The sequence below is a fragment of the Silene latifolia genome, chromosome 5, assembly GCF_048544455.1.
Source record: "Silene latifolia isolate original U9 population chromosome 5, ASM4854445v1, whole genome shotgun sequence".
Lineage (NCBI taxonomy): Eukaryota > Viridiplantae > Streptophyta > Magnoliopsida > Caryophyllales > Caryophyllaceae > Silene > Silene latifolia.
In genome coordinates, this window is record NC_133530.1 from 13,739,611 (window position 1) to 13,762,092 (window position 22,482).

A 22,482-nucleotide genomic window follows, 5' to 3' on the forward strand; every position below is an offset into this window, starting at 1 on the left:
ATTAACAACGGGTTCTAATATAACCGTTGTAATTACTTTTCACTAATTTTGCGCCAAATTATTAACAACAGTTATAATGTATTACAGAGTAAACTGTAGTTATTAGTTTTTATATTAACAACGGTTGTCCAAGTTTGTCCCGTTGTTAAAACCAATAACAACGATTAACAACACATAACCGTTGTAATTAAGTTTAGTAAAATTTCGCGCAAAGATAATTATCCATTCTACGTCTTTTAGTGATTTTCGTGAATAAGCGTTGTTAAGGGGCCGTTGTGGTTGCCTGAATTTGTAGTAGTGAATAATTTGATAATGGAGTTAATTATCTTGTCTCCTATATTTAAAATAGTCCGATATATTTTTATGTAGTTACTAATCATCTTTTTAGAAATCGGTAGTTTTAATAAAAAGACGAAAATAATTGGGAGATGAAATGTTCCCTTTTTCCGAAACTATGATCGTCTTTTATATAACGAATGGGTTTAAAAATAAGAATATCTGGTAATATTTGATTTCGTTTCAATTCGACTTAGGTACGGGTAATTTTAATTACACACCTTAATCGGGTTTGTCCTATTTCCAGTGGGTGATTAAGTCGGGTCAATAGTCGAACAAGCAAGTTTTGGGTCATAGTTTAGGGGTTAATGATTTTCCTCAACGTTCACTATAATTTTTAATTCAAATGTTTTACCTTAAATTAGTGCGTGGAACTTTAAAACAATTAACGAGAAAACTCATATCTACGCGTCCTTTTAGAAAAAAACAAAACTTCTTCAGTACTTGTCAATTTGTAACATCGCGGCCCAAACCTGAGTCAAGAGCGGTCACTTAGAGTATCTCGCAAATATGTAAATGTAAATAAACAACAATGAAGTTCATTATCATAATTATTACTCCATTTTGTGATTTATTTAACCTTCTTAATAAGTAATAGTATTAGCAACCAGTGTACATGCACTGGTAGCTAACATGAAGGCATAGATTACACGGTAATTTTTCGACCCTTTATTATTACAATACTTTATATATATGGACAACTATGGGTCCGTGACTTTATGGGATAAGTTTAAAGTCCGCGATAAGAGTAGCAATCTCTGGGACTGCGTCACTGATGTTGCCGTCAGCACGTGTCTTGGTAGCCGCATCGGTGGAAGTATCAAAAGTTAACGAAGTGTCCAACTTTTCTTGAATTTGATCAAAGGTCAGATTGGCAATGACTTGCTTTGGACCACATACAACATATACCTGCATTTAAACAAAGCAAAAAAAAAAAAAATAAGAATGATCGAGGAAAATAAACTGCAACCTGATGAAATGATTAATGAGCGTATCATCACCCAATATAAATATGTGCGTGCTTTTAAAATAATTCATATTTACCCTGTTAGGAATCTGGGCTGTGTTATCTGCAGGTGCATGCCATGCCAAAACCCAAGAACAGTCCGTGCCCGATGCATTTTTCCCATTATACACCACTGCGGCTTTGGAACCAAAAAAGTTTCCCTTCAAGTGGGTAAATATGGAACTGCTATTGGGAAAAATTGTGGCCGGAAAAGTGCCAAGCGGAGCGCCTGACCAGTTATGAGATCTAGCTAAGGTCATAGCAAAATGGGTCTGGTTATTCATGGTGGCTTGGGTACCATTTTGTGGTTGCTTGACTGTCTTCTCGCAAACCGTGACATTTTGTTCTTGCATCGTAGCCATATCGAGCTTTAATGGTACATATTACACAAAGTATAAGAAATCCCGTAGTTTCATTCAAAACGGCGAAAGTAGTAAAAAAATCAAATAGAATGCAATTTATTTAATAAATAACAAGAACACTACTAATTAGTTTTATGCACCAAAAGTCTTCTTACCTTGAAATATTTGAAGATGTTAATGATTTCAACGTTGCCTCTTGCTTGCCCCAACCATACTACCACCTAAGTTATTTATATAGTGCAAACCATCTATGCGCAATAACGGATATAAAAAAGTAGATTCAATATTCTAATTTACACAATAGCGTAAGAATTTTCTATCACCTCCTTTAAAACAAGAATCATATTCTTCATTTCTTTTCTTTATCTAAATTAAAGAGACTACCTTATGATAATCGTAAAAAAATCGGGACTCAAGTTAAATAGCTAACAGCTATTTTCCACATACTTTTGTAAGTACAATACAAATACAAAGAGTTGTGCAATCATTAAATGTGGTACTCCCTCCATCCCGAGCATTTGCTACCTTTGAAATTGGCACAAAGACAACGGAAAGAGTAGGATACTATTTGTGATGGAAGAAAGAATTGAATAAATAATATAGTGAACATGCATGCATGAAAGCAAAATTGTTGTCCAAAGGAAAATCCCATATCTGGTGGCTATTTGAATGTTCATGAAAACTAAACAGAAAGATCATCATAGGCTTATAAATCATCTACGTTCCTAGTTATAACATATATCTCGGTTTTATCCTGTTTTTGACGGGATATATTTTGTTTTGTTTCATAGTTTCATAGTTTTTGCAAATGTAATTTCTTTTCTAATGAAATGCAATGATAATTTTTGAATTTTTTTTTTTGTAAAAAACGACATTATTTATACAAGCTTAAGCGACATAGCTAAGAGCCTAAGAGACCTATACCGTAACATACAGTCATTAATGGAGATTGTGTACAAGCAAATTACGGAATGTTATATGGACATTTATTATTAGAGCATACAAAAAGATACGAGTGGATAACTCATAAAATAATGGAGATATATTTCCAATAATTTGTGGGTATTATTATTGAGTGACAAATGGACAATAGGTTATGAGGATGATCACATTACCCATCAGAAATATTTCCAATAGGGAAGTAAACAAATGAATGAAACACACATAAATGAAATAAGTAAACAAACGACCGTAACGGAGGGCGTATTAATCCGATTTTAAGATAAAATGAATTACGTTCATAAAAAAATAGTTGAAAATTTCTTAGATAAGTTACCCTAGAATTTTAGAAAAAAGAGTAAAACATAACTCTCGGGAAAATTATTGTGTTGGTGTCTTGGTTACTTGGACTATAACAAGCAAAAGGTTGTATGATTTTAGGATATCCGATCTGCACCATTCTAAAACCACCTAGTAAAACTCAAAATTTGGTAGAGTAAACCAAAACGACCCGACTCGAGGTTAAACTGATATCTGGATTAATCTTCTTTGAACCAATCGAAACACAAACTAAATCACCCAGCGACACAAAATTGATTCACACGGATGGATTGCCCGATAATAATGTATAAGACTAATAATAGTCTAAAGTTGACTAGATTGACATTGACTTAATTGTGAGTTAATGGGTGTTTAAGGGGTCATTGTAATTTTGTAACCCCTCTAAGAAAGGTTATTTAAATCATGTTGTGTGTGATATGAACTCATATATAAAATCCAAATAACATATACAAAGATGATATACTACTCTAAGACGTTTAGTCTACTATCAATATGGGACTTCATATATTTGACATGGACCATTTTTAGGACCTTCATAGTTGTCTTGAAGATATAAAGACATCTATGTTTGTTTGATTATCAAATAGAACAACCGATTTCTCAAAAGAGGTATACCCTTATTTTCATTCACAAAGATAATAGCTAGTGTGTAATACTAGCAGATTAGTTGAAATCCGTGATTTCTCTAAGTGAGTTATTCTCTTATGTTGCTTGATTTTATTTAATGTACAATGTAGCTCATTTAAATATGACTTTTCATAAGAATATTTACTTTCTTTGTTCGTATTAATCGAGAATTTTATCATTTTAGTGGAGAATTTATTCCCTATATGGCCATTGACAACCAATCTGCGCTCAAAACATATCCACACACGTAGTAATGCATATGGTAGATTCAATCCCTTTTGGATCATATAGTGAATCCACTCATATGGCATATGATTCCGAAATGCCTAACACTTCATTCATTTTTTTTTCAATTGAAATGCGCACTTAATCGCATTATAATAAAAGGGAGGGGGGATTCGAACATGGAACTTATTATTCACAATACCTCCGTTTTAACCACTAGACTAAGACATCTTCGGTAACACTTCATTCATTGATATAACGTGTTCTGCAAAAATCTACTTGTGATGTTTTCACATAACACGCTTGTGAGAGATTGTTTTACCACAACTTATGATATAAGACGGTCTCACATCGTGAGAAGATCACTTTTATAAAAAAACTTGTTCATTTATTATTAATAAATGGGTTATGTTTTTACATAAAGGGGTCGTCTCATAGGGTGAGATGATTGTACATAATAAATACTGTAGTTTTACTTATTCTACCCATTTATATATCCGTATAATCACTACTACAGATATAGGGTATAACAACGGTTAAAGACCCTGGTATATAAAAAAGCGGACGTTGTTAAAGCGTCCGTTGTTAAAGGTTTTAACAACGGTTGTTTTTTTTAAGAAACCCGTTGTGAAAACTATTAACAACGGTTAAAAACCGTTGTCGTTACGAGTCATTCGTTGTGGAAAGTGTGACTAATTTTTGGTGCGAAAGTTATAACAACGGTTACAATAGAAAAAATCGTTGTTATAACTAAAGACAACGGGTTTTTTTTAAATAACCGTTGTGGAAAGTGTGACTAATTTTTGGTGAGAAAGTTATAACAACGGTTACAATAGAAAAAACCGTTGTTATAACTAACGACAATGGTTTTTTTTTTAAATAACCGTTGTTATTGGTTTTAAAAAAAATAAAAAAAATAAAAAAACAAAGCATTACTGCCAAAATCCCTCATGCATCAATTAATTATATATTACTAGATGCATTCATTATTACTGCCAAAATCCCTGCATGAAAGGACACAATATATGAAATGCGAAGGGTTATAAGATTTGAAGCAGGGATATGACACAACTTCCTAAACAAAATTCGTATTAATTTAAGCATCAAACCCTAAACATATTAATTAAAAAACTACTCAAACGACACATTACTAATTATAAATTCATTCCACTATCTCAATAACCAATCCATTATATCACTATCTCCACCCTAAACTCCAAACCCTAAATCTTTAAAACCTAATAAACTCCAAACTTCCTTCAATAATGAATGATACCATTCGTTTAACATGCATTATGACCGAGTACAACAAAAGTTTCATACGCCGCTTGCTGGAAATCGAGAGGAAGTACTGGGTTCTTCCTTGAGGATGCTCGGATCGCACTCAAGGACGCCAAAAAAATGGCTTGTTAGAGCGTTGAGATAATGCAGACTATATGAAGATATTGCATCTCGGAACAAAACCTCCAAATAGCAAACGAGAAGACGATGAATATCATAGAAGAGAATGCATCCCTATATGAACATCTAAGAATTGTATTTTTAGCAATGCATTAATTTTATGTGTATATATATATCAATTAATTAAGTTTATGTATGTTAAATGTGTATTTGTTTTACTATCCTCTCCATCATCTTCTTTGTTTTATTTTATTTAATTTGTTTTACTAATAAACGCAGAAAAAATAAGCGAATAATAATTAGAGAAATTAAGAACAATGACGGAGAAAAACACATGCAAATAAAATAATTAGAGAAAGAACAATAATGACGGAGATGACAAAACCTAAAACCATAAAGCGATAGATATATACCCGATAATTAGAGAAAGAAAGAGACGATGACAACAACATGATGGACGGAGATGATAAAGCGACGATGAGAAAGAGTGTGGTTGTGTGTTTGTGTTTCGGGTCGTAGCGATCCGTGTTTGTGTGGTATATATTGTGGTATTTGCTTGAAAGTATTGACAACGGTAATTACACATAAACCTGTTGTCATTAGAGAATATATTAACAACGGTTCCTTTGACAACCGTTGTTAAAAAGTATTAACAACGGGTTCTAATATAACCGTTGTAATTACTTTTCACTAATTTTGCGCCAAATTATTAACAACGATTATAATGTATTACGAGTAAACCGTAGTTATTAGTTTTTATATTAACAACGGTTGTCCAAGTTTGTCCCGTTGTTAAAACCAATAACAACGATTAACAACACATAACCGTTGTAATTAAGTTTAGTAAAATTTCGCGCAAAGATAATTATCCATTCTACGTCTTTTAGTGATTTTCGTGAATAAGCGTTGTTAAGGGGCCGTTGTGGTTGCCTGAATTTGTAGTAGTGAATAATTTGATAATGGAGTTAATTATCTTGTCTCCTATATTTAAAATAGTCCGATATATTTTTATGTAGTTACTAATCATCTTTTTAGAAATCGGTAGTTTTAATAAAAAGACGAAAATAATTGGGAGATGAAATGTTCCCTTTTTCCGAAACTATGATCGTCTTTTATATAACGAATGGGTTTAAAAATAAGAATATCTGGTAATATTTGATTTCGTTTCAATTCGACTTAGGTACGGGTAATTTTAATTACACACCTTAATCGGGTTTGTCCTATTTCCAGTGGGTGATTAAGTCGGGTCAATAGTCGAACAAGCAAGTTTTGGGTCATAGTTTAGGGGTTAATGATTTTCCTCAACGTTCACTATAATTTTTAATTCAAATGTTTTACCTTAAATTAGTGCGTGGAACTTTAAAACAATTAACGAGAAAACTCATATCTACGCGTCCTTTTAGAAAAAAACAAAACTTCTTCAGTACTTGTCAATTTGTAACATCGCGGCCCAAACCTGAGTCAAGAGCGGTCACTTAGAGTATCTCGCAAATATGTAAATGTAAATAAACAACAATGAAGTTCATTATCATAATTATTACTCCATTTTGTGATTTATTTAACCTTCTTAATAAGTAATAGTATTAGCAACCGGTGTACATGCACCTGGTAGCTAACATGAAGGCATAGATTACACGGTAATTTTTCGACCCTTTATTATTACAATACTTTATATATATGGACAACTATGGGTCCGTGACTTTATGGGATAAGTTTAAAGTCCGCGATAAGAGTAGCAATCTCTGGGACTGCGTCACTGATGTTGCCGTCAGCACGTGTCTTGGTAGCCGCATCGGTGGAAGTATCAAAAGTTAACGAAGTGTCCAACTTTTGCTGAATTTGATCAAAGGTCAGATTGGCAATGACTTGCTTTGGACCACATACAACATATACCTGCATTTAAACAAAGCAAAAAAAAAAAAAATAAGAATGATCGAGGAAAATAAACTGCAACCTGATGAAATGATTATTGAGCGTATCATCACCCAATATAAATATGTGCGTGCTTTTAAAATAATTCATATTTACCCTGTTAGGAATCTGGGCTGTGTTATCTGCAGGTGCATGCCATGCTAAAACCCAAGAACAGTCCGTGCCCGATGCATTTTTCCCATTATACACCACTGCGGCTTTGGAACCAAAAAAGTTTCCCTTCAAGTGGGTAAATATGGAACTGCTATTGGGAAAAATTGTGGCCGGAAAAGTGCCAAGCGGAGCGCCCTGACCGATTATGAGATCTAGCTAAGGTCATAGCAAAATGGGTGCAGTTATTCATGGTGGCTTGGGTACCATTTTGTGGTTGCTTTCTTGTCTTCTCGCAAACCGTGACATTTTGTTCTTGCATCGTAGCCATATCGAGCTTTAATGGTACATATTACACAAAGTATAAGAAATCCCGTAGTTTCATTCAAAACGGCGAAAGTAGTAAAAAAATCAAATAGAATGCAATTTATTTAATAAATAACAAGAACACTACTAATTAGTTTTATGCACCAAAAGTCTTCTTACCTTGAAATATTTGAAGATGTTAATGATTTCAACGTTGCCTCTTGCTTGCCCCAACCATACTACCACCTAAGTTATTTATATAGTGCAAACCATCTATGCGCAATAACGGATATAAAAAAAGTAGATTCAATATTCTAATTTACACAATAGCGTAAGAATTTTCTATCACCTCCTTTAAAACAAGAATCATATTCTTCATTTCTTTTCTTTATCTAAATTAAAGAGACTACCTTATGATAATCGTAAAAAAATCGGGACTCAAGTTAAATAGCTAATAGACTATTTTCCACATACTTTTGTAAGTACAATACAAATACAAAGAGTTGTGCAATCATTAAATGTGGTACTCCCTCCATCCCGAGCATTTGCTACCTTTGAAATTGGCACAAAGACAACGGAAAGAGTAGGATACTATTTGTGATAGAAGAAAGAATTGAATAAATAATATAGTGAACATGCATGCATGAAAGCAAAATTGTTGTCCAAAGGAAAATCCCATATCTGGTGGCTATTTGAATGTTCATGAAAACTAAACAGAAAGATCATCATAGGCTTATAAATCATCTACGTTCCTAGTTATAACATATATCTCGGTTTTATCCTGTTTTTGACGGGATATATTTTGTTTTGTTTCATAGTTTCATAGTTTTTGCAAATGTAATTTCTTTTCTAATGAAATGCAATGATAATTTTTGAATTTTTTTTTTTGTAAAAAACGACATTATTTATACAAGCTTAACTGACATAGCTAAGAGCCTAAGAGACCTATACCGTAACATACAGTCATTAATGGAGATTGTGTACAAGCAAATTACGGAATGTTATATGGACATTTATTATTAGAGCATACAAAAAGATACGAGTGGATAACTCATAAAATAATGGAGATATATTTCCAATAATTTGTGGGTATTATTATTGAGTGACAAATGGACAATAGGTTATGAGGATGATCACATTACCCATCAGAAATATTTCCAATAGGGAAGTAAACAAATGAATGAAACACACATAAATGAAATAAGTAAACAAACGACCGTAACGGAGGGCGTATTAATCCGATTTTAAGATAAAATGAATTACGTTCATAAAAAAATAGTTGAAAATTTCTTAGATAAGTTACCCTAGAATTTTAGAAAAAAGAGTAAAACATAACTCTCGGGAAAATTATTGTGTTGGTGTCTTGGTTACTTGGACTATAACAAGCAAAAGGTTGTATGATTTTAGGATATCCGATCTGCACCATTCTAAAACCACCTAGTAAAACTCAAAATTTGGTAGAGTAAACCAAAACGACCCGACTCGAGGTTAAACTGATATCTGGATTAATCTTCTTTGAACCAATCGAAACACAAACTAAATCACCCAGCGACACAAAATTGATTCACACGGATGGATTGCCCGATAATAATGTATAAGACTAATAATAGTCTAAAGTTGACTAGATTGACATTGACTTAATTGTGAGTTAATGGGTGTTTAAGGGGTCATTGTAATTTTGTAACCCCTCTAAGAAAGGTTATTTAAATCATGTTGTGTGTGATATGAACTCATATATAAAATCCAAATAACATATACAAAGATGATATACTACTCTAAGACGTTTAGTCTACTATCAATATGGGACTTCATATATTTGACATGGACCATTTTTAGGACCTTCATAGTTGTCTTGAAGATATAAAGACATCTATGTTTGTTGACGGTTATCAAATAGAACAACCGATTTCTCAAAAGAGGTATACCCTTATTTTCATTCACAAAGATAATAGCTAGTGTGTAATACTAGCAGAATAGTTGAAATCCGTGATTTCTCTAAGTGAGTTATTCTCTTATTATGTTGCTTGATTTTATTTAATGTACAATGTAGCTCATTTAAATATGACTTTTCATAAGAATATTTACTTTCTTTGTTCGTATTAATCGAGAATTTTATCATTTTAGTGGGGAATTTATTCCCTATATGGCCATTGACAACCAATCTGCGCTCAAAACATATCCACACACGTAGTAATGCATATGGTAGATTCAATCCCTTTTGGATCATATAGTGAATCCACTCATATGGCATATGATTCCGAAATGCCTAACACTTCATTCATTTTTTTTTCAATTGAAATGCGCACTTAATCGCATTATAATAAAAGGGAGGGGGGATTCGAACATGGAATTTATTATTCACAATACCTCCGTTTTAACCACTAAACTAAGACATCTTCAGTAACACTTCATTCATTGATATAACGTGTTCTGCAAAAATCTACTTGTGATGTTTTCACATAACACGCTTGTGAGAGATTGTTTTACCACAACTTATGATATAAGACGGTCTCACATCGTGAGAAGATCACTTTTATAAAAAAACTTGTTCATTTATTATTAATAAATGGGTTATGTTTTTACATAAAGGGGTCGTCTCATAGGGTGAGATGATTGTACGCAATAAATACTGTAGTTTTACTTATTCTACCCATTTATATATCCGTATAATCACTACTACAGATATAGGGTATAACAACGGTTAAAGACCCTGGTATATAAAAAAGCGGACGTTGTTAAAGCGTCCGTTGTTAAAGGTTTTAACAACGGTTGGTTTTTTTTAAGAAAACCGTTGTGAAAACTATTAACAACGGTTAAAAACCGTTGTTGTTACGAGTCATTCGTTGTGGAAAGTGTGACTAATTTTTGGTGCGAAAGTTATAACAACGGTTACAATAGAAAAAACCGTTGTTATAACTAAAGACAACGGGTTTTTTTTAAATAACCGTTGTGGAAAGTGTGACTAATTTTTGGTGAGAAAGTTATAAACACCGGTTACAATAGAAAAAACCGTTGTTATAACTAACGACAATGGGTTTTTTTTAAATAACCGTTGTTATTGGTTTTAAAAAAAATAAAAAAAATAAAAAAACAAAGCATTACTGCCAAAATCCCTCATGCATCAATTAATTATATATTACTAGATGCATGCATTATTACTGCCAAAATCCCTGCATGAAAGGACACAATATATGAAATGCGAAGGGTTATAAGATTTGAATCAGGGATATGGCACAACTTCCTAAACAAAATTCGTATTAATTTAAGCATCAAACCCTAAACATATTAATTAAAAAACAACTCAAACAACACATTACTAATTATAAATTCATTCCACTATCTCAATAACCAATCCATTATATCACTATCTCCACCCTAAACTCCAAACCCTAAATCTTTAAAACCTAATAAACTCCAAACTTCCTTCAATAATGAATGATACCATTCGTTTAACATGCATTATGACCGATTACAACAAAAGTTTCATACGCCGCTTGCAGGAAATCGAGAGGAAGTACAGGTTCTTCCTTGAGGATGCTCGGATCGCACTCAAGGACGCCAAAAAAATGGCTTGTTAGAGCCGCAGATAATGCAACTATATGAAGATATTGCATCTGCGGAACAAAACCTCCAAATAGCAAACGAGGAGAGGATGAATATCATAGAAGAGAATGCATCCCTATATGAACATCTAAGAATTGTATTTTTAGCAATGCATTAATTTTATGTGTATATATATCAATTAATTAAGTTTATGTATGTTAAATGTGTATTTGTTTTACTATCCTCTCCATCATCTTCTTTGTTTTATTTTATTTAATTTGTTTTACTAATAAACGCAGAAAAAATAAGCGAATAATAATTAGAGAAATTAAGAACAATGACGGAGAAAAACACATGCAAATAAAATAATTAGAGAAAGAACAATAATAACGGAGATGACAAAACCTAAAACCATAAAGCGATAGATATATACCTGATAATTAGAGAGAGAAAGAGACGATGACAACAACAGTGACGGAGATGATAAAGCGACGATGAGAAAGAGTGTGGTTGTGTGTTTGTGTTTCTGGCTATAGCTGATCTGTGTTTGTGTGGTATATATTGTGGTATTTGCTTGAAAGTATTGACAACGGTAATTACACATAAACCTGTTGTCATTAGAGAATATATTAACAACGGTTCCTTTGACAACCGTTGTTAAAAAGTATTAACAACGGGTTCTAATATAACCGTTGTAATTACTTTTCACTAATTTTGCGCCAAATTATTAACAAGAGTTATAATGTATTACAGAGTAAACTGTAGTTATTAGTTTTTATATTAACAACGGTTGTCCAAGTTTGTCCCGTTGTTAAAACCAATAACAACGATTAACAACACATAACCGTTGTAATTAAGTTTAGTAAAATTTCGCGCAAAAATAATTATCCATTCTACGTCTTTTGGTGATTTTCGTGAATAAGCGTTGTTAAGGGGCCGTTGTGGTTGCCTGGATTTGTAGTAGTGAATAATTTGATAATGGAGTTAATTATCTTGTCTCCTATATTTAAAATAGTCCGATATATTTTTATGTAGTTACTAATCACCTTTTTAGAAATCGGTAGTTTTAATAAAAAGACGAAAATAATTGGGAGATGAAATGTTCCCTTTTTCCGAAACTATGATAGTCTTTTATTTAACGAATGGGTTTAAAAATAAGAATATCTGGTAATATTTGATTTCGTTTCAATTCGACTTAGGTACGGGTAATTTTAATTACACACCTTAATCGGGTTTGTCCTATTTCCAGTGGGTGATTAAGTCGGGTCAATAGTCGAACAAGCAAGTTTTGGGTCATAGTTTAGGGGTTAATGATTTTCCTCAACGTTCACTATAATTTTTAATTCAAATGTTTTACCTTAAATTAGTGCGTGGAACTTAAAAACAATTAACGAGAAAACTCATATCTACGCGTCCTTTTAGAAAAAAACAATACTTCTTCAGTACTTGTCAATTTGTAACATCGCGGCCCAAACCTGAGTCAAGAGCGGTCACTTAGAGTACCTCGCAAATATGTAAATGTAAATAAACAACAATGAAGTTCATTATCATAATTATTACTCCATTTTGTGATTTATTTAACCTTCTTAATAGGTAATAGTATTAGCAACCAGTGTACATGCACTGGTAGCTAACATGAAGGCATAGATTACACGGTAATTTTTCGACCCTTTATTATTACAATACTTTATATATATGGACAACTATGGGTCCGTGACTTTATGGGATAAGTTTAAAGTCCGCGATAAGAGTAGCAATCTCTGGGACTGCGTCACTAATGTTGCCGTCAGCACGTGTCTTGGTAGCCGCATCGGTGGAAGTATCAAAAGTTAACGAAGTGTCCAACTTTTGCTGAATTTGATCAAAGGTCAGATTGGCAATGACTTGCTTTGGACCACATACAACATATACCTGCATTTAAACAAAGCAAAAAAAAAAAAAAAAAAAAAAATAAGAATGATCGAGGAAAATAAACTGCAACCTGATGAAATGATTAATGAACGTATCATCACCCAATATAAATATGTGCGTGCTTTTAAAATAATTCATATTTACCCTGTTAGGAATCTGGGCTGTGTTATCTGCAGGTGCATGCCATGCTAAAACCCAAGAACAGTCCGTGCCCGATGCATTTTTCCCATTATACACCACTGCGGCTTTGGAACCAAAAAAGTTTCCCTTCAAGTGGGTAAATATGGAACTGCTATTGGGAAAAATTGTGGCCGGAAAAGTGCCAAGCGGAGCGCCTGACCAGTTATGAGATCTAGCTAAGGTCATAGCAAAATGGGTCTGGTTATTCATGGTGGCTTGGGTACCATTTTGTGGTTGCTTTACTGTCTTCTCGCAAACCGTGACATTTTGTTCTTGCATCGTAGCCATATCGAGCTTTAATGGTACATATTACACAAAGTATAAGAAATCCCGTAGTTTCATTCAAAACGGCGAAAGTAGTAAAAAAATCAAATAGAATGCAATTTATTTAATAAATAACAAGAACACTACTAATTAGTTTTATGCACCAAAAGTCTTCTTACCTTGAAATATTTGAAGATGTTAATGATTTCAACGTTGCCTCTTGCTTGCCCCAACCATACTACCACCTAAGTTATTTATATAGTGCAAACCATCTATGCGCAATAACGGATATAAAAAAAGTAGATTCAATATTCTAATTTACACAATAGCGTAAGAATTTTCTATCACCTCCTTTAAAACAAGAATCATATTCTTCATTTCTTTTCTTTATCTAAATTAAAGAGACTACCTTATGATAATCGTAAAAAAATCGGGACTCAAGTTAAATAGCTAACAGCTATTTTCCACATACTTTTGTAAGTACAATACAAATACAAAGAGTTGTGCAATCATTAAATGTGGTACTCCCTCCATCCCGAGCATTTGCTACCTTTGAAATTGGCACAAAGACAACGGAAAGAGTAGGATACTATTTGTGATAGAAGAAAGAATTGAATAAATAATATAGTGAACATGCATGCATGAAAGCAAAATTGTTGTCCAAAGGAAAATCCCATATCTGGTGGCTATTTGAATGTTCATGAAAACTAAACAGAAAGATCATCATAGGCTTATAAATCATCTACGTTCCTAGTTATAACATATATCTCGGTTTTATCCTGTTTTTGACGGGATATATTTTGTTTTGTTTCATAGTTTCATAGTTTTTGCAAATGTAATTTCTTTTCTAATGAAATGCAATGATAATTTTTGAATTTTTTTTTTTGTAAAAAACGACATTATTTATACAAGCTTAACTGACATAGCTAAGAGCCTAAGAGGCCTATACCGTAACATACAGTCATTAATGGAGATTGTGTACAAGCAAATTACGGAATGTTATATGGACATTTATTATTAGAGCATACAAAAAGATACGAGTGGATAACTCATAAAATAATGGAGATATATTTCCAATAATTTGTGGGTATTATTATTGAGTGACAAATGGACAATAGGTTATGAGGATGATCACATTACCCATCAGAAATATTTCCAATAGGGAAGTAAACAAATGAATGAAACACACATAAATGAAATAAGTAAACAAACGAATTTAACGGAGGGCGTATTAATCCGATTTTAAGATAAAATGAATTACGTTCATAAAAAAATAGTTGAAAATTTCTTAGATAAGTTACCCTAGAATTTTAGAAAAAAGAGTAAAACATAACTCTCGGGAAAATTATTGTGTTGGTGTCATTGGTTACTTGGACTATAACAAGCAAAAGGTTGTATGATTTTAGGATATCCGATCTGCACCATTCTAAAACCACCTAGTAAAACTCAAAATTTGGTAGAGTAAACCAAAACGACTCGACTCGAGGTTAAACTGATATCTGGATTAATCTTCTTTGAACCAATCGAAACACAAACTAAATCACCCAAATGACACAAAATTGATTCACACGGATGGATTGCCCGATAATAATGTATAAGACTAATAATAGTCTAAAGTTGACTAGATTGACATTCAGCTTAATTGTGAGTTAATGGGTGTTTAAGGGGTCATTGTAATTTTGTAACCCCTCTAAGAAAGGTTATTTAAATCATGTTGTGTGTGATATGAACTCATATATAAAATCCAAATAACATATACAAAGATGATATACTACTCTAAGACGTTTAGTCTACTATCAATATGGGACTTCATATATTTGACATGGACCATTTTTAGGACCTTCATAGTTGTCTTGAAGATATAAAGACATCTATGTTTGTTGACGGTTATCAAATAGAACAACCGATTTCTCAAAAGAGGTATACCCTTATTTTCATTCACAAAGATAATAGCTAGTGTGTAATACTAGCAGAATAGTTGAAATCCGTGATTTCTCTAAGTGAGTTATTCTCTTATTATGTTGCTTGATTTTATTTAATGTACAATGTAGCTCATTTAAATATGACTTTTCATAAGAATATTTACTTTCTTTGTTCGTATTAATCGAGAATTTTATCATTTTAGTGGGGAATTTATTCCCTATATGGCCATTGACAACCAATCTCCGCTCAAAACATATCCACACACGTAGTAATGCATATGGTAGATTCAATCCCTTTTGGATCATATAGTGAATCCACTCATATGGCATATGATTCCGAAATGCCTAACACTTCATTCATTTTTTTTCAATTGAAATGCGCACTTAATCGCATTATAATAAAAGGGAGGGGGGATTCGAACATGGAACTTATTATTCACAATACCTCCGTTTTAACCACTAGACTAAGACATCTTCGGTAACACTTCATTCATTGATATAACGTGTTCTGCAAAAATCTACTTGTGATGTTTTCACATAACACGCTTGTGAGAGATTGTTTTACCACAACTTATGATATAAGACGGTCTCACATCGTGAGAAGATCACTTTTATAAAAAAACTTGTTCATTTATTATTAATAAATGGGTTATGTTTTTACATAAAGGGGTCGTCTCATAGGGTGAGATGATTGTACGCAATAAATACTGTAGTTTTACTTATTCTACCCATTTATATATCCGTATAATCACTACTACAGATATAGGGTATAACAACGGTTAAAGACCCTGGTATATAAAAAAGCGGACGTTGTTAAAGCGTCCGTTGTTAAAGGTTTTAACAACGGTTGGTTTTTTTTAAGAAAATCGTTGTGAAAACTATTAACAACGGTTAAAAACCGTTGTTGTTACGAGTCATTCGTTGTGGAAAGTGTGACTAATTTTTGGTGCGAAAGTTATAACAACGGTTACAATAGAAAAAACCGTTGTTATAACTAAAGACAACGGGTTTTTTTTAAATAACCGTTGTGGAAAGTGTGACTAATTTTTGGTGAGAAAGTTATAAACACCGGTTACAATAGAAAAAACCGTTGTTATAACTAACGACAATGGGTTTTTTTTAAATAACCGTTGTTATTGGTTTTAAAAAAAAAAAAAAAAAAAAACAAAGCATTACTGCCAAAATCCCTCATGCATCAATTAATTATATATTACTAGATGCATGCATTATTACTGCCAAAATCCCTGCATGAAAGGACACAATATATGAAATGCGAAGGGTTATAAGATTTGAAGCAGGGATATGACACAACTTCCTAAACAAAATTCGTATTAATTTAAGCATCAAACCCTAAACATATTAATTAAAAAACAACTCAAACGACACATTACTAATTATAAATTCATTCCACTATCTCAATAACCAATCCATTATATCACTATCTCCACCCTAAACTCCAAACCCTAAATCTTTAAAACCTAATAAACTCCAAACTTCCTTCAATAATGAATGATACCATTCATTTAACATGCATTATGACCGAGTACAACAAAAGTTTCATACGCCGCTTGCTGGAAATCGAGAGGAAAGGGTTCTTCCTTGAGGATGCTCGGATCGCACTCAAGGACGCCAAAAAATGGCTTGTTAGAGCATGAGATAATGCAACTATATGAAGATATTGCATCTGCGGAACAAAACCTCCAAATAGCAAACGAGAAGACGATGAATATCAAAGAAGAGAATGCATCCCTATATGAACATCTAAGAATTGTATTTTTAGCAATACATTAATTTTATGTGTATATATATCAATTAATTAAGTTTATGTATGTTAAATGTGTATTTGTTTTACTATCCTCTCCATCATCTTCTTTGTTTTATTTTATTTAATTTGTTTTACTAATAAACGCAGAAAAAATAAGCGAATAATAATTAGAGAAATTAAGAACAATGACGGAGAAAAACACATGCAAATAAAATAATTAGAGAAAGAACAATAATGACGGAGATGACAAAACCTAAAACCATAAAGCGATAGATATATACCTGATAATTAGATAGAGAAAGAGACGATGACAACAACAGTGACGGAGATGATAAAGCGACGATGAGAAAGAGTGTGGTTGTGTGTTTGTGTTTCTGGCTGTAGCTGATCTGTGTTTGTGTGGTATATATTGTGGTATTTGCTTGAAAGTATTGACAACGGTAATTACACATAAACCTGTTGTCATTAGAGAATATATTAACAACGGTTCCTTTGACAACCGTTGTTAAAAAGTATTAACAACGGGTTCTAATATAACCGTTGTAATTACTTTTCACTAATTTTGCGCCAAATTATTAACAACAGTTATAATGTATTACAGAGTAAACTGTAGTTATTAGTTTTTATATTAACAACGGTTGTCCAAGTTTGTCCCGTTGTTAAAACCAATAACAACGATTAACAACACATAACCGTTGTAATTAAGTTTAGTAAAATTTCGTGCAAAGATAATTATCCATTCTACGTCTTTTAGTGATTTTCGTGAATAAGCGTTGTTAAGGGGCCGTTGTGGTTGCCTGAATTTGTAGTAGTGAATAATTTGATAATGGAGTTAATTATCTTGTCTCCTATATTTAAAATAGTCCGATATATTTTTATGTAGTTACTAATCATCTTTTTAGAAATCGGTAGTTTTAATAAAAAGACGAAAATAATTGGGAGATGAAATGTTCCCTTTTTCCGAAACTATGATAGTCTTTTATATAACGAATGGGTTTAAAAATAAGAATATCTGGTAATATTTGATTTCGTTTCAATTCGACTTAGGTACGGGTAATTTTAATTACACACCTTAATCGGGTTTGTCCTATTTCCAGTGGGTGATTAAGTCGGGTCAATAGTCGAACAAGCAAGTTTTGGGTCATAGTTTAGGGGTTAATGATTTTCCTCAACGTTCACTATAATTTTTAATTCAAATGTTTTACCTTAAATTAGTGCGTGGAACTTAAAAACAATTAACGAGAAAACTCATATCTACGCGTCCTTTTAGAAAAAAACAATACTTCTTCAGTACTTGTCAATTTGTAACATCGCGGCCCAAACCTGAGTCAAGAGCGGTCACTTAGAGTACCTCGCAAATATGTAAATGTAAATAAACAACAATGAAGTTCATTATCATAATTATTACTCCATTTTGTGATTTATTTAACCTTCTTAATAGGTAATAGTATTAGCAACCAGTGTACATGCACTGGTAGCTAACATGAAGGCATAGATTACACGGTAATTTTTCGACCCTTTATTATTACAATACTTTATATATATGGACAACTATGGGTCCGTGACTTTATGGGATAAGTTTAAAGTCCGCGATAAGAGTAGCAATCTGGGGGCTGCGTCACTAATGTTGCCGTCAAGCACGTGTCTTGGTAGCCGATCGGTGGAAGTATCAAAAGTTAACGAAGTGTCCAACTTTTTTTGAATTTGATCAAAGGTCGATTGGCAATGACTTGCTTTGGACCACATACAACATATACCTGCATTTAAACAAAGCAAAAAAAAAAAAAAAAAAAAATAAGAATGATCGAGGAAAATAAACTGCAACCTGATGAAATGATTAATGAACGTATCATCACCCAATATAAATATGTGCGTGCTTTTAAAATAATTCATATTTACCCTGTTAGGAATCTAGGCTGTGTTATCTGCAGGTGCATGCCATGCCAAAACCCAAGAACAGTCCGTGCTCGATGCATTTTTCCCATTATACACCATGCGGCTTTGGAACCAAAAAAGTTTCCCTTCAAGTGGGTAAATATGGAAGCGCTATTGGGAAAAATTGTGGCCGGAAAAGTGCCAAGCGGAGCGCTGACCGATTATGAGATCTAGCTAAGGTCATAGCAAAATGGGTCCGGTTATTCATGGTGGCTTGGGTACCATTTTGTGGTTGCTTGATTTGTCTTCTCGCAAACCGTGACATTTTGTTCTTGCATCGTAGCCATATCGAGCTTTAATGGTACATATTACACAAAGTATAAGAAATCCCGTAGTTTCATTCAAAACGGCGAAAGTAGTAAAAAAATCAAATAGAATGCAATTTATTTAATAAATAACAAGAACACTACTAATTAGTTTTATGCACCAAAAGTCTTCTTACCTTGAAATATTTGAAGATGTTAATGATTTCAACGTTGCCTCTTGCTTGCCCCAACCATACTACCACCTAAGTTATTTATATAGTGCAAACCATCTATGCGCAATAACGGATATAAAAAAGTAGATTCAATATTCTAATTTACACAATAGCGTAAGAATTTTCTATCACCTCCTTTAAAACAAGAATCATATTCTTCATTTCTTTTCTTTATCTAAATTAAAGAGACTACCTTATGATAATCGTAAAAAAATCGGGACTCAAGTTAAATAGCTAATGACTATTTTCCACATACTTTTGTAAGTACAATACAAATACAAAGAGTTGTGCAATCATTAAATGTGGTACTCCCTCCATCCCGAGCATTTGCTACCTTTGAAATTGGCACAAAGACAACGGAAAGAGTAGGATACTATTTGTGATAGAAGAAAGAATTGAATAAATAATATAGTGAACATGCATGCATGAAAGCAAAATTGTTGTCCAAAGGAAAATCCCATATCTGGTGGCTATTTGAATGTTCATGAAAACTAAACAGAAAGATCATCATAGGCTTATAAATCATCTACGTTCCTAGTTATAACATATATCTCGGTTTTATCCTGTTTTTGACGGGATATATTTTGTTTTGTTTCATAGTTTCATAGTTTTTGCAAATGTAATTTCTTTTCTAATGAAATGCAATGATAATTTTTGAATTTTTTTTGTTGTAAAAAACGACTTTATTTATACAAGCTTAACTGACATAGCTAAGAGCCTAAGAGACCTATACCTAGCCGTAACATACAGTCATTAATGGAGATTGTGTACAAGCAAATTACGGAATGTTATATGGACATTTATTATTAGAGCATACAAAAAGATACGAGTGGATAACTCATAAAATAATGGAGATATATTTCCAATAATTTGTGGGTATTATTATTGAGTGACAAATGGACAATAGGTTATGAGGATGATCACATTACCCATCAGAAATATTTCCAATAGGGAAGTAAACAAATGAATGAAACACACATAAATGAAATAAGTAAACAAACGACCAGAACGGAGGGCGTATTAATCCGATTTTAAGATAAAATGAATTACGTTCATAAAAAAATAGTTGAAAATTTCTTAGATAAGTTACCCTAGAATTTTAGAAAAAAGAGTAAAACATAACTCTCGGGAAAAGTATTGTGTTGGTGTCTTGGTTACTTGGACTATAACAAGCAAAAGGTTGTATGATTTTAGGATATCCGATCTGCACCATTCTAAAACCACCTAGTAAAACTCAAAATTTGGTAGAGTAAACCAAAACGACCTGACTCGAGGTTAAACTGATATCTGGATTAATCTTCTTTGAACCAATCGAAACACAAACTAAATCACCCAGCGACACAAAATTGATTCACACGGATGGATTGCCCGATAATAATGTATAAGACTAATAATAGTCTAAAGTTGACTAGATTGACATTCATCTTAATTGTGAGTTAATGGGTGTTTAAGGGGTCATTGTAATTTTGTAACCCCTCTAAGAAAGGTTATTTAAATCATGTTGTGTATGATATGAACTCATATATAAAATCCAAATAACATATATAAAGATGATATACTACTCTAAGACGTTTAGTCTACTATTAATATGGGACTTCATATATTTGACGTGGACCATTTTTAGGACCTTCGTTATTGTCTTGAAGATATAAAGACATCCATGTTTGTTGACGGTTATCAAATAGAACAACCGATTTCTCAAAAGAGGTATACCCTTATTTTCATTCACAAAGATAATAGCTAGTGTGTAATACTAGCAAAATAGTTGAAATCCGTGATTTCTCTAAGTGAGTTATTCTTACTTATGTTGCTTGATTTTATTTAATGTACAATAACAAAGCTCATTTAAATATGACTTTTCATAAGAATATTTATTTTCTTTTTTTTATTATTTTTTTTTGGTGAAATGTGAGTAGTATATATATCATAACGAGAAAGAATTACAAGATAGGCACTGTTTGGGCTAAAAATAGCGTGATAAGGAAGGCCCACTTAATAAAATAAAAGGCTATGGGAGGAGTGATAAGGAGGAAGGGAGCCCGTGATTAGGAAAAGGGGGAACGGGCTGAAAGAAGACCAGGGGCCCATCAGAGGAAACGTCCAGATTAAGGAAAGGAGAGTCAGGGAGAAGTTACGGAGAATTTAGGGAGAAGTTAGGGAGATCAGGGAGAATTGAGGGAGACGGCCAAATATGGAAAGAGTTCTTATGGAAATTATATTCCCTTTGCATAATCAAAGTAGGACATATCTAGGGTTCTCACCCGATAAATAGCCAAGGAAGCAAATCAAGAAGGACATTCAACAACGCATCCACACGCACATTTGCACCAAAGCATTAGCACGTCCTCATACCCAAATATACATCCGTCCGAAGATCTTGCAGGCCTGACACCTCACGCCAGCAGGATTAGCTTTACGTCTCAATTGTAATCAACCTCCTATTAAAGTATAGTGCTATATTCGGCAGGGTACCGTCTCTCCCGCGGTTGTTCCACATTGGGTTTTCCGCGTCACCAAATCTTACGTGTCAATTTACATTAAGTACTTTATTTAATTTCGTTATTTAAATATCAACATACGCACGATCATACAACCAACCAAAGAGTAAGACCGCATTGACCCGAATCAATCAACTTGGTAAAAAATACCTAAACAGTTTGGCGCCCACCGTGGGGCATTGTGGTCGTCAATCGTTGATACTCTAAATACACAATGGATAAGCAAGCATCGGACGCCGTGTCAGGGAGCAGACAACCATCGCCACCACCGCCCTCTACTCAAAATCCAACATCAACAGTGGCTACACAGGCTCCCGGACACATCTCAAGAGTCATACCTACAGAAAAACCTCTCTACCTCCTAGGACTCCTGCTGTCGCAACCCAGGCCAGATCAGATAAAGGAACGTCGAGCTCAGGC

At 33.2% G+C, this 22,482-nt stretch overlaps 2 protein-coding genes and 1 long non-coding RNA gene across 3 annotated transcripts; all 3 read right to left on the reverse strand.

The window, feature by feature from the left end:
* Positions 1-852: 852 nt before the first annotated feature.
* On the reverse strand, positions 853-1,916 carry LOC141656789 (jasmonate-induced protein homolog). The gene is made up of 3 exons (XM_074463842.1): positions 1,860-1,916; positions 1,381-1,710; positions 853-1,245 (listed from the first exon to the last, which is right to left on the reverse strand). The coding sequence occupies exons 2-3, from the start codon at positions 1,702-1,704 to the stop codon at positions 1,054-1,056; spliced, it is 516 nt and encodes a 171-aa protein (XP_074319943.1). The 5' UTR covers positions 1,705-1,710; positions 1,860-1,916; the 3' UTR covers positions 853-1,053.
* Positions 1,917-6,695: 4,779 nt separating this feature from the next.
* On the reverse strand, positions 6,696-7,458 carry LOC141655918 (uncharacterized). The gene is made up of 2 exons (XR_012548241.1): positions 7,267-7,458; positions 6,696-7,131 (listed from the first exon to the last, which is right to left on the reverse strand). It is a non-coding gene; the product is annotated as an uncharacterized LOC141655918 (long non-coding RNA).
* Positions 7,459-12,634: 5,176 nt separating this feature from the next.
* On the reverse strand, positions 12,635-13,698 carry LOC141656790 (jasmonate-induced protein homolog). Its single transcript, XM_074463843.1, has 3 exons — positions 13,644-13,698; positions 13,165-13,494; positions 12,635-13,020 (listed from the first exon to the last, which is right to left on the reverse strand). Exons 2-3 carry the CDS (start codon positions 13,486-13,488, stop codon positions 12,829-12,831), a joined length of 516 nt encoding a protein of 171 aa, XP_074319944.1. The 5' UTR covers positions 13,489-13,494; positions 13,644-13,698; the 3' UTR covers positions 12,635-12,828.
* Positions 13,699-22,482: the final 8,784 nt, after the last annotated feature.

Coding starts and splice junctions, on each gene's coding strand:
- LOC141656789 (XM_074463842.1), bottom strand. CDS start 1,704: ATGGCTACGATGCAAGAACAAAATGTCACGGTTTGCGAGAAGACAGTC. Junction 1,246..1,380: donor CAGCCCAGATTCCTAACAGG/GTAAATATGAAT, acceptor GTTTAAATGCAG/GTATATGTTGTATGTGGTCC.
- LOC141656790 (XM_074463843.1), bottom strand. CDS start 13,488: ATGGCTACGATGCAAGAACAAAATGTCACGGTTTGCGAGAAGACAGTA. Junction 13,021..13,164: donor CAGCCCAGATTCCTAACAGG/GTAAATATGAAT, acceptor GTTTAAATGCAG/GTATATGTTGTATGTGGTCC.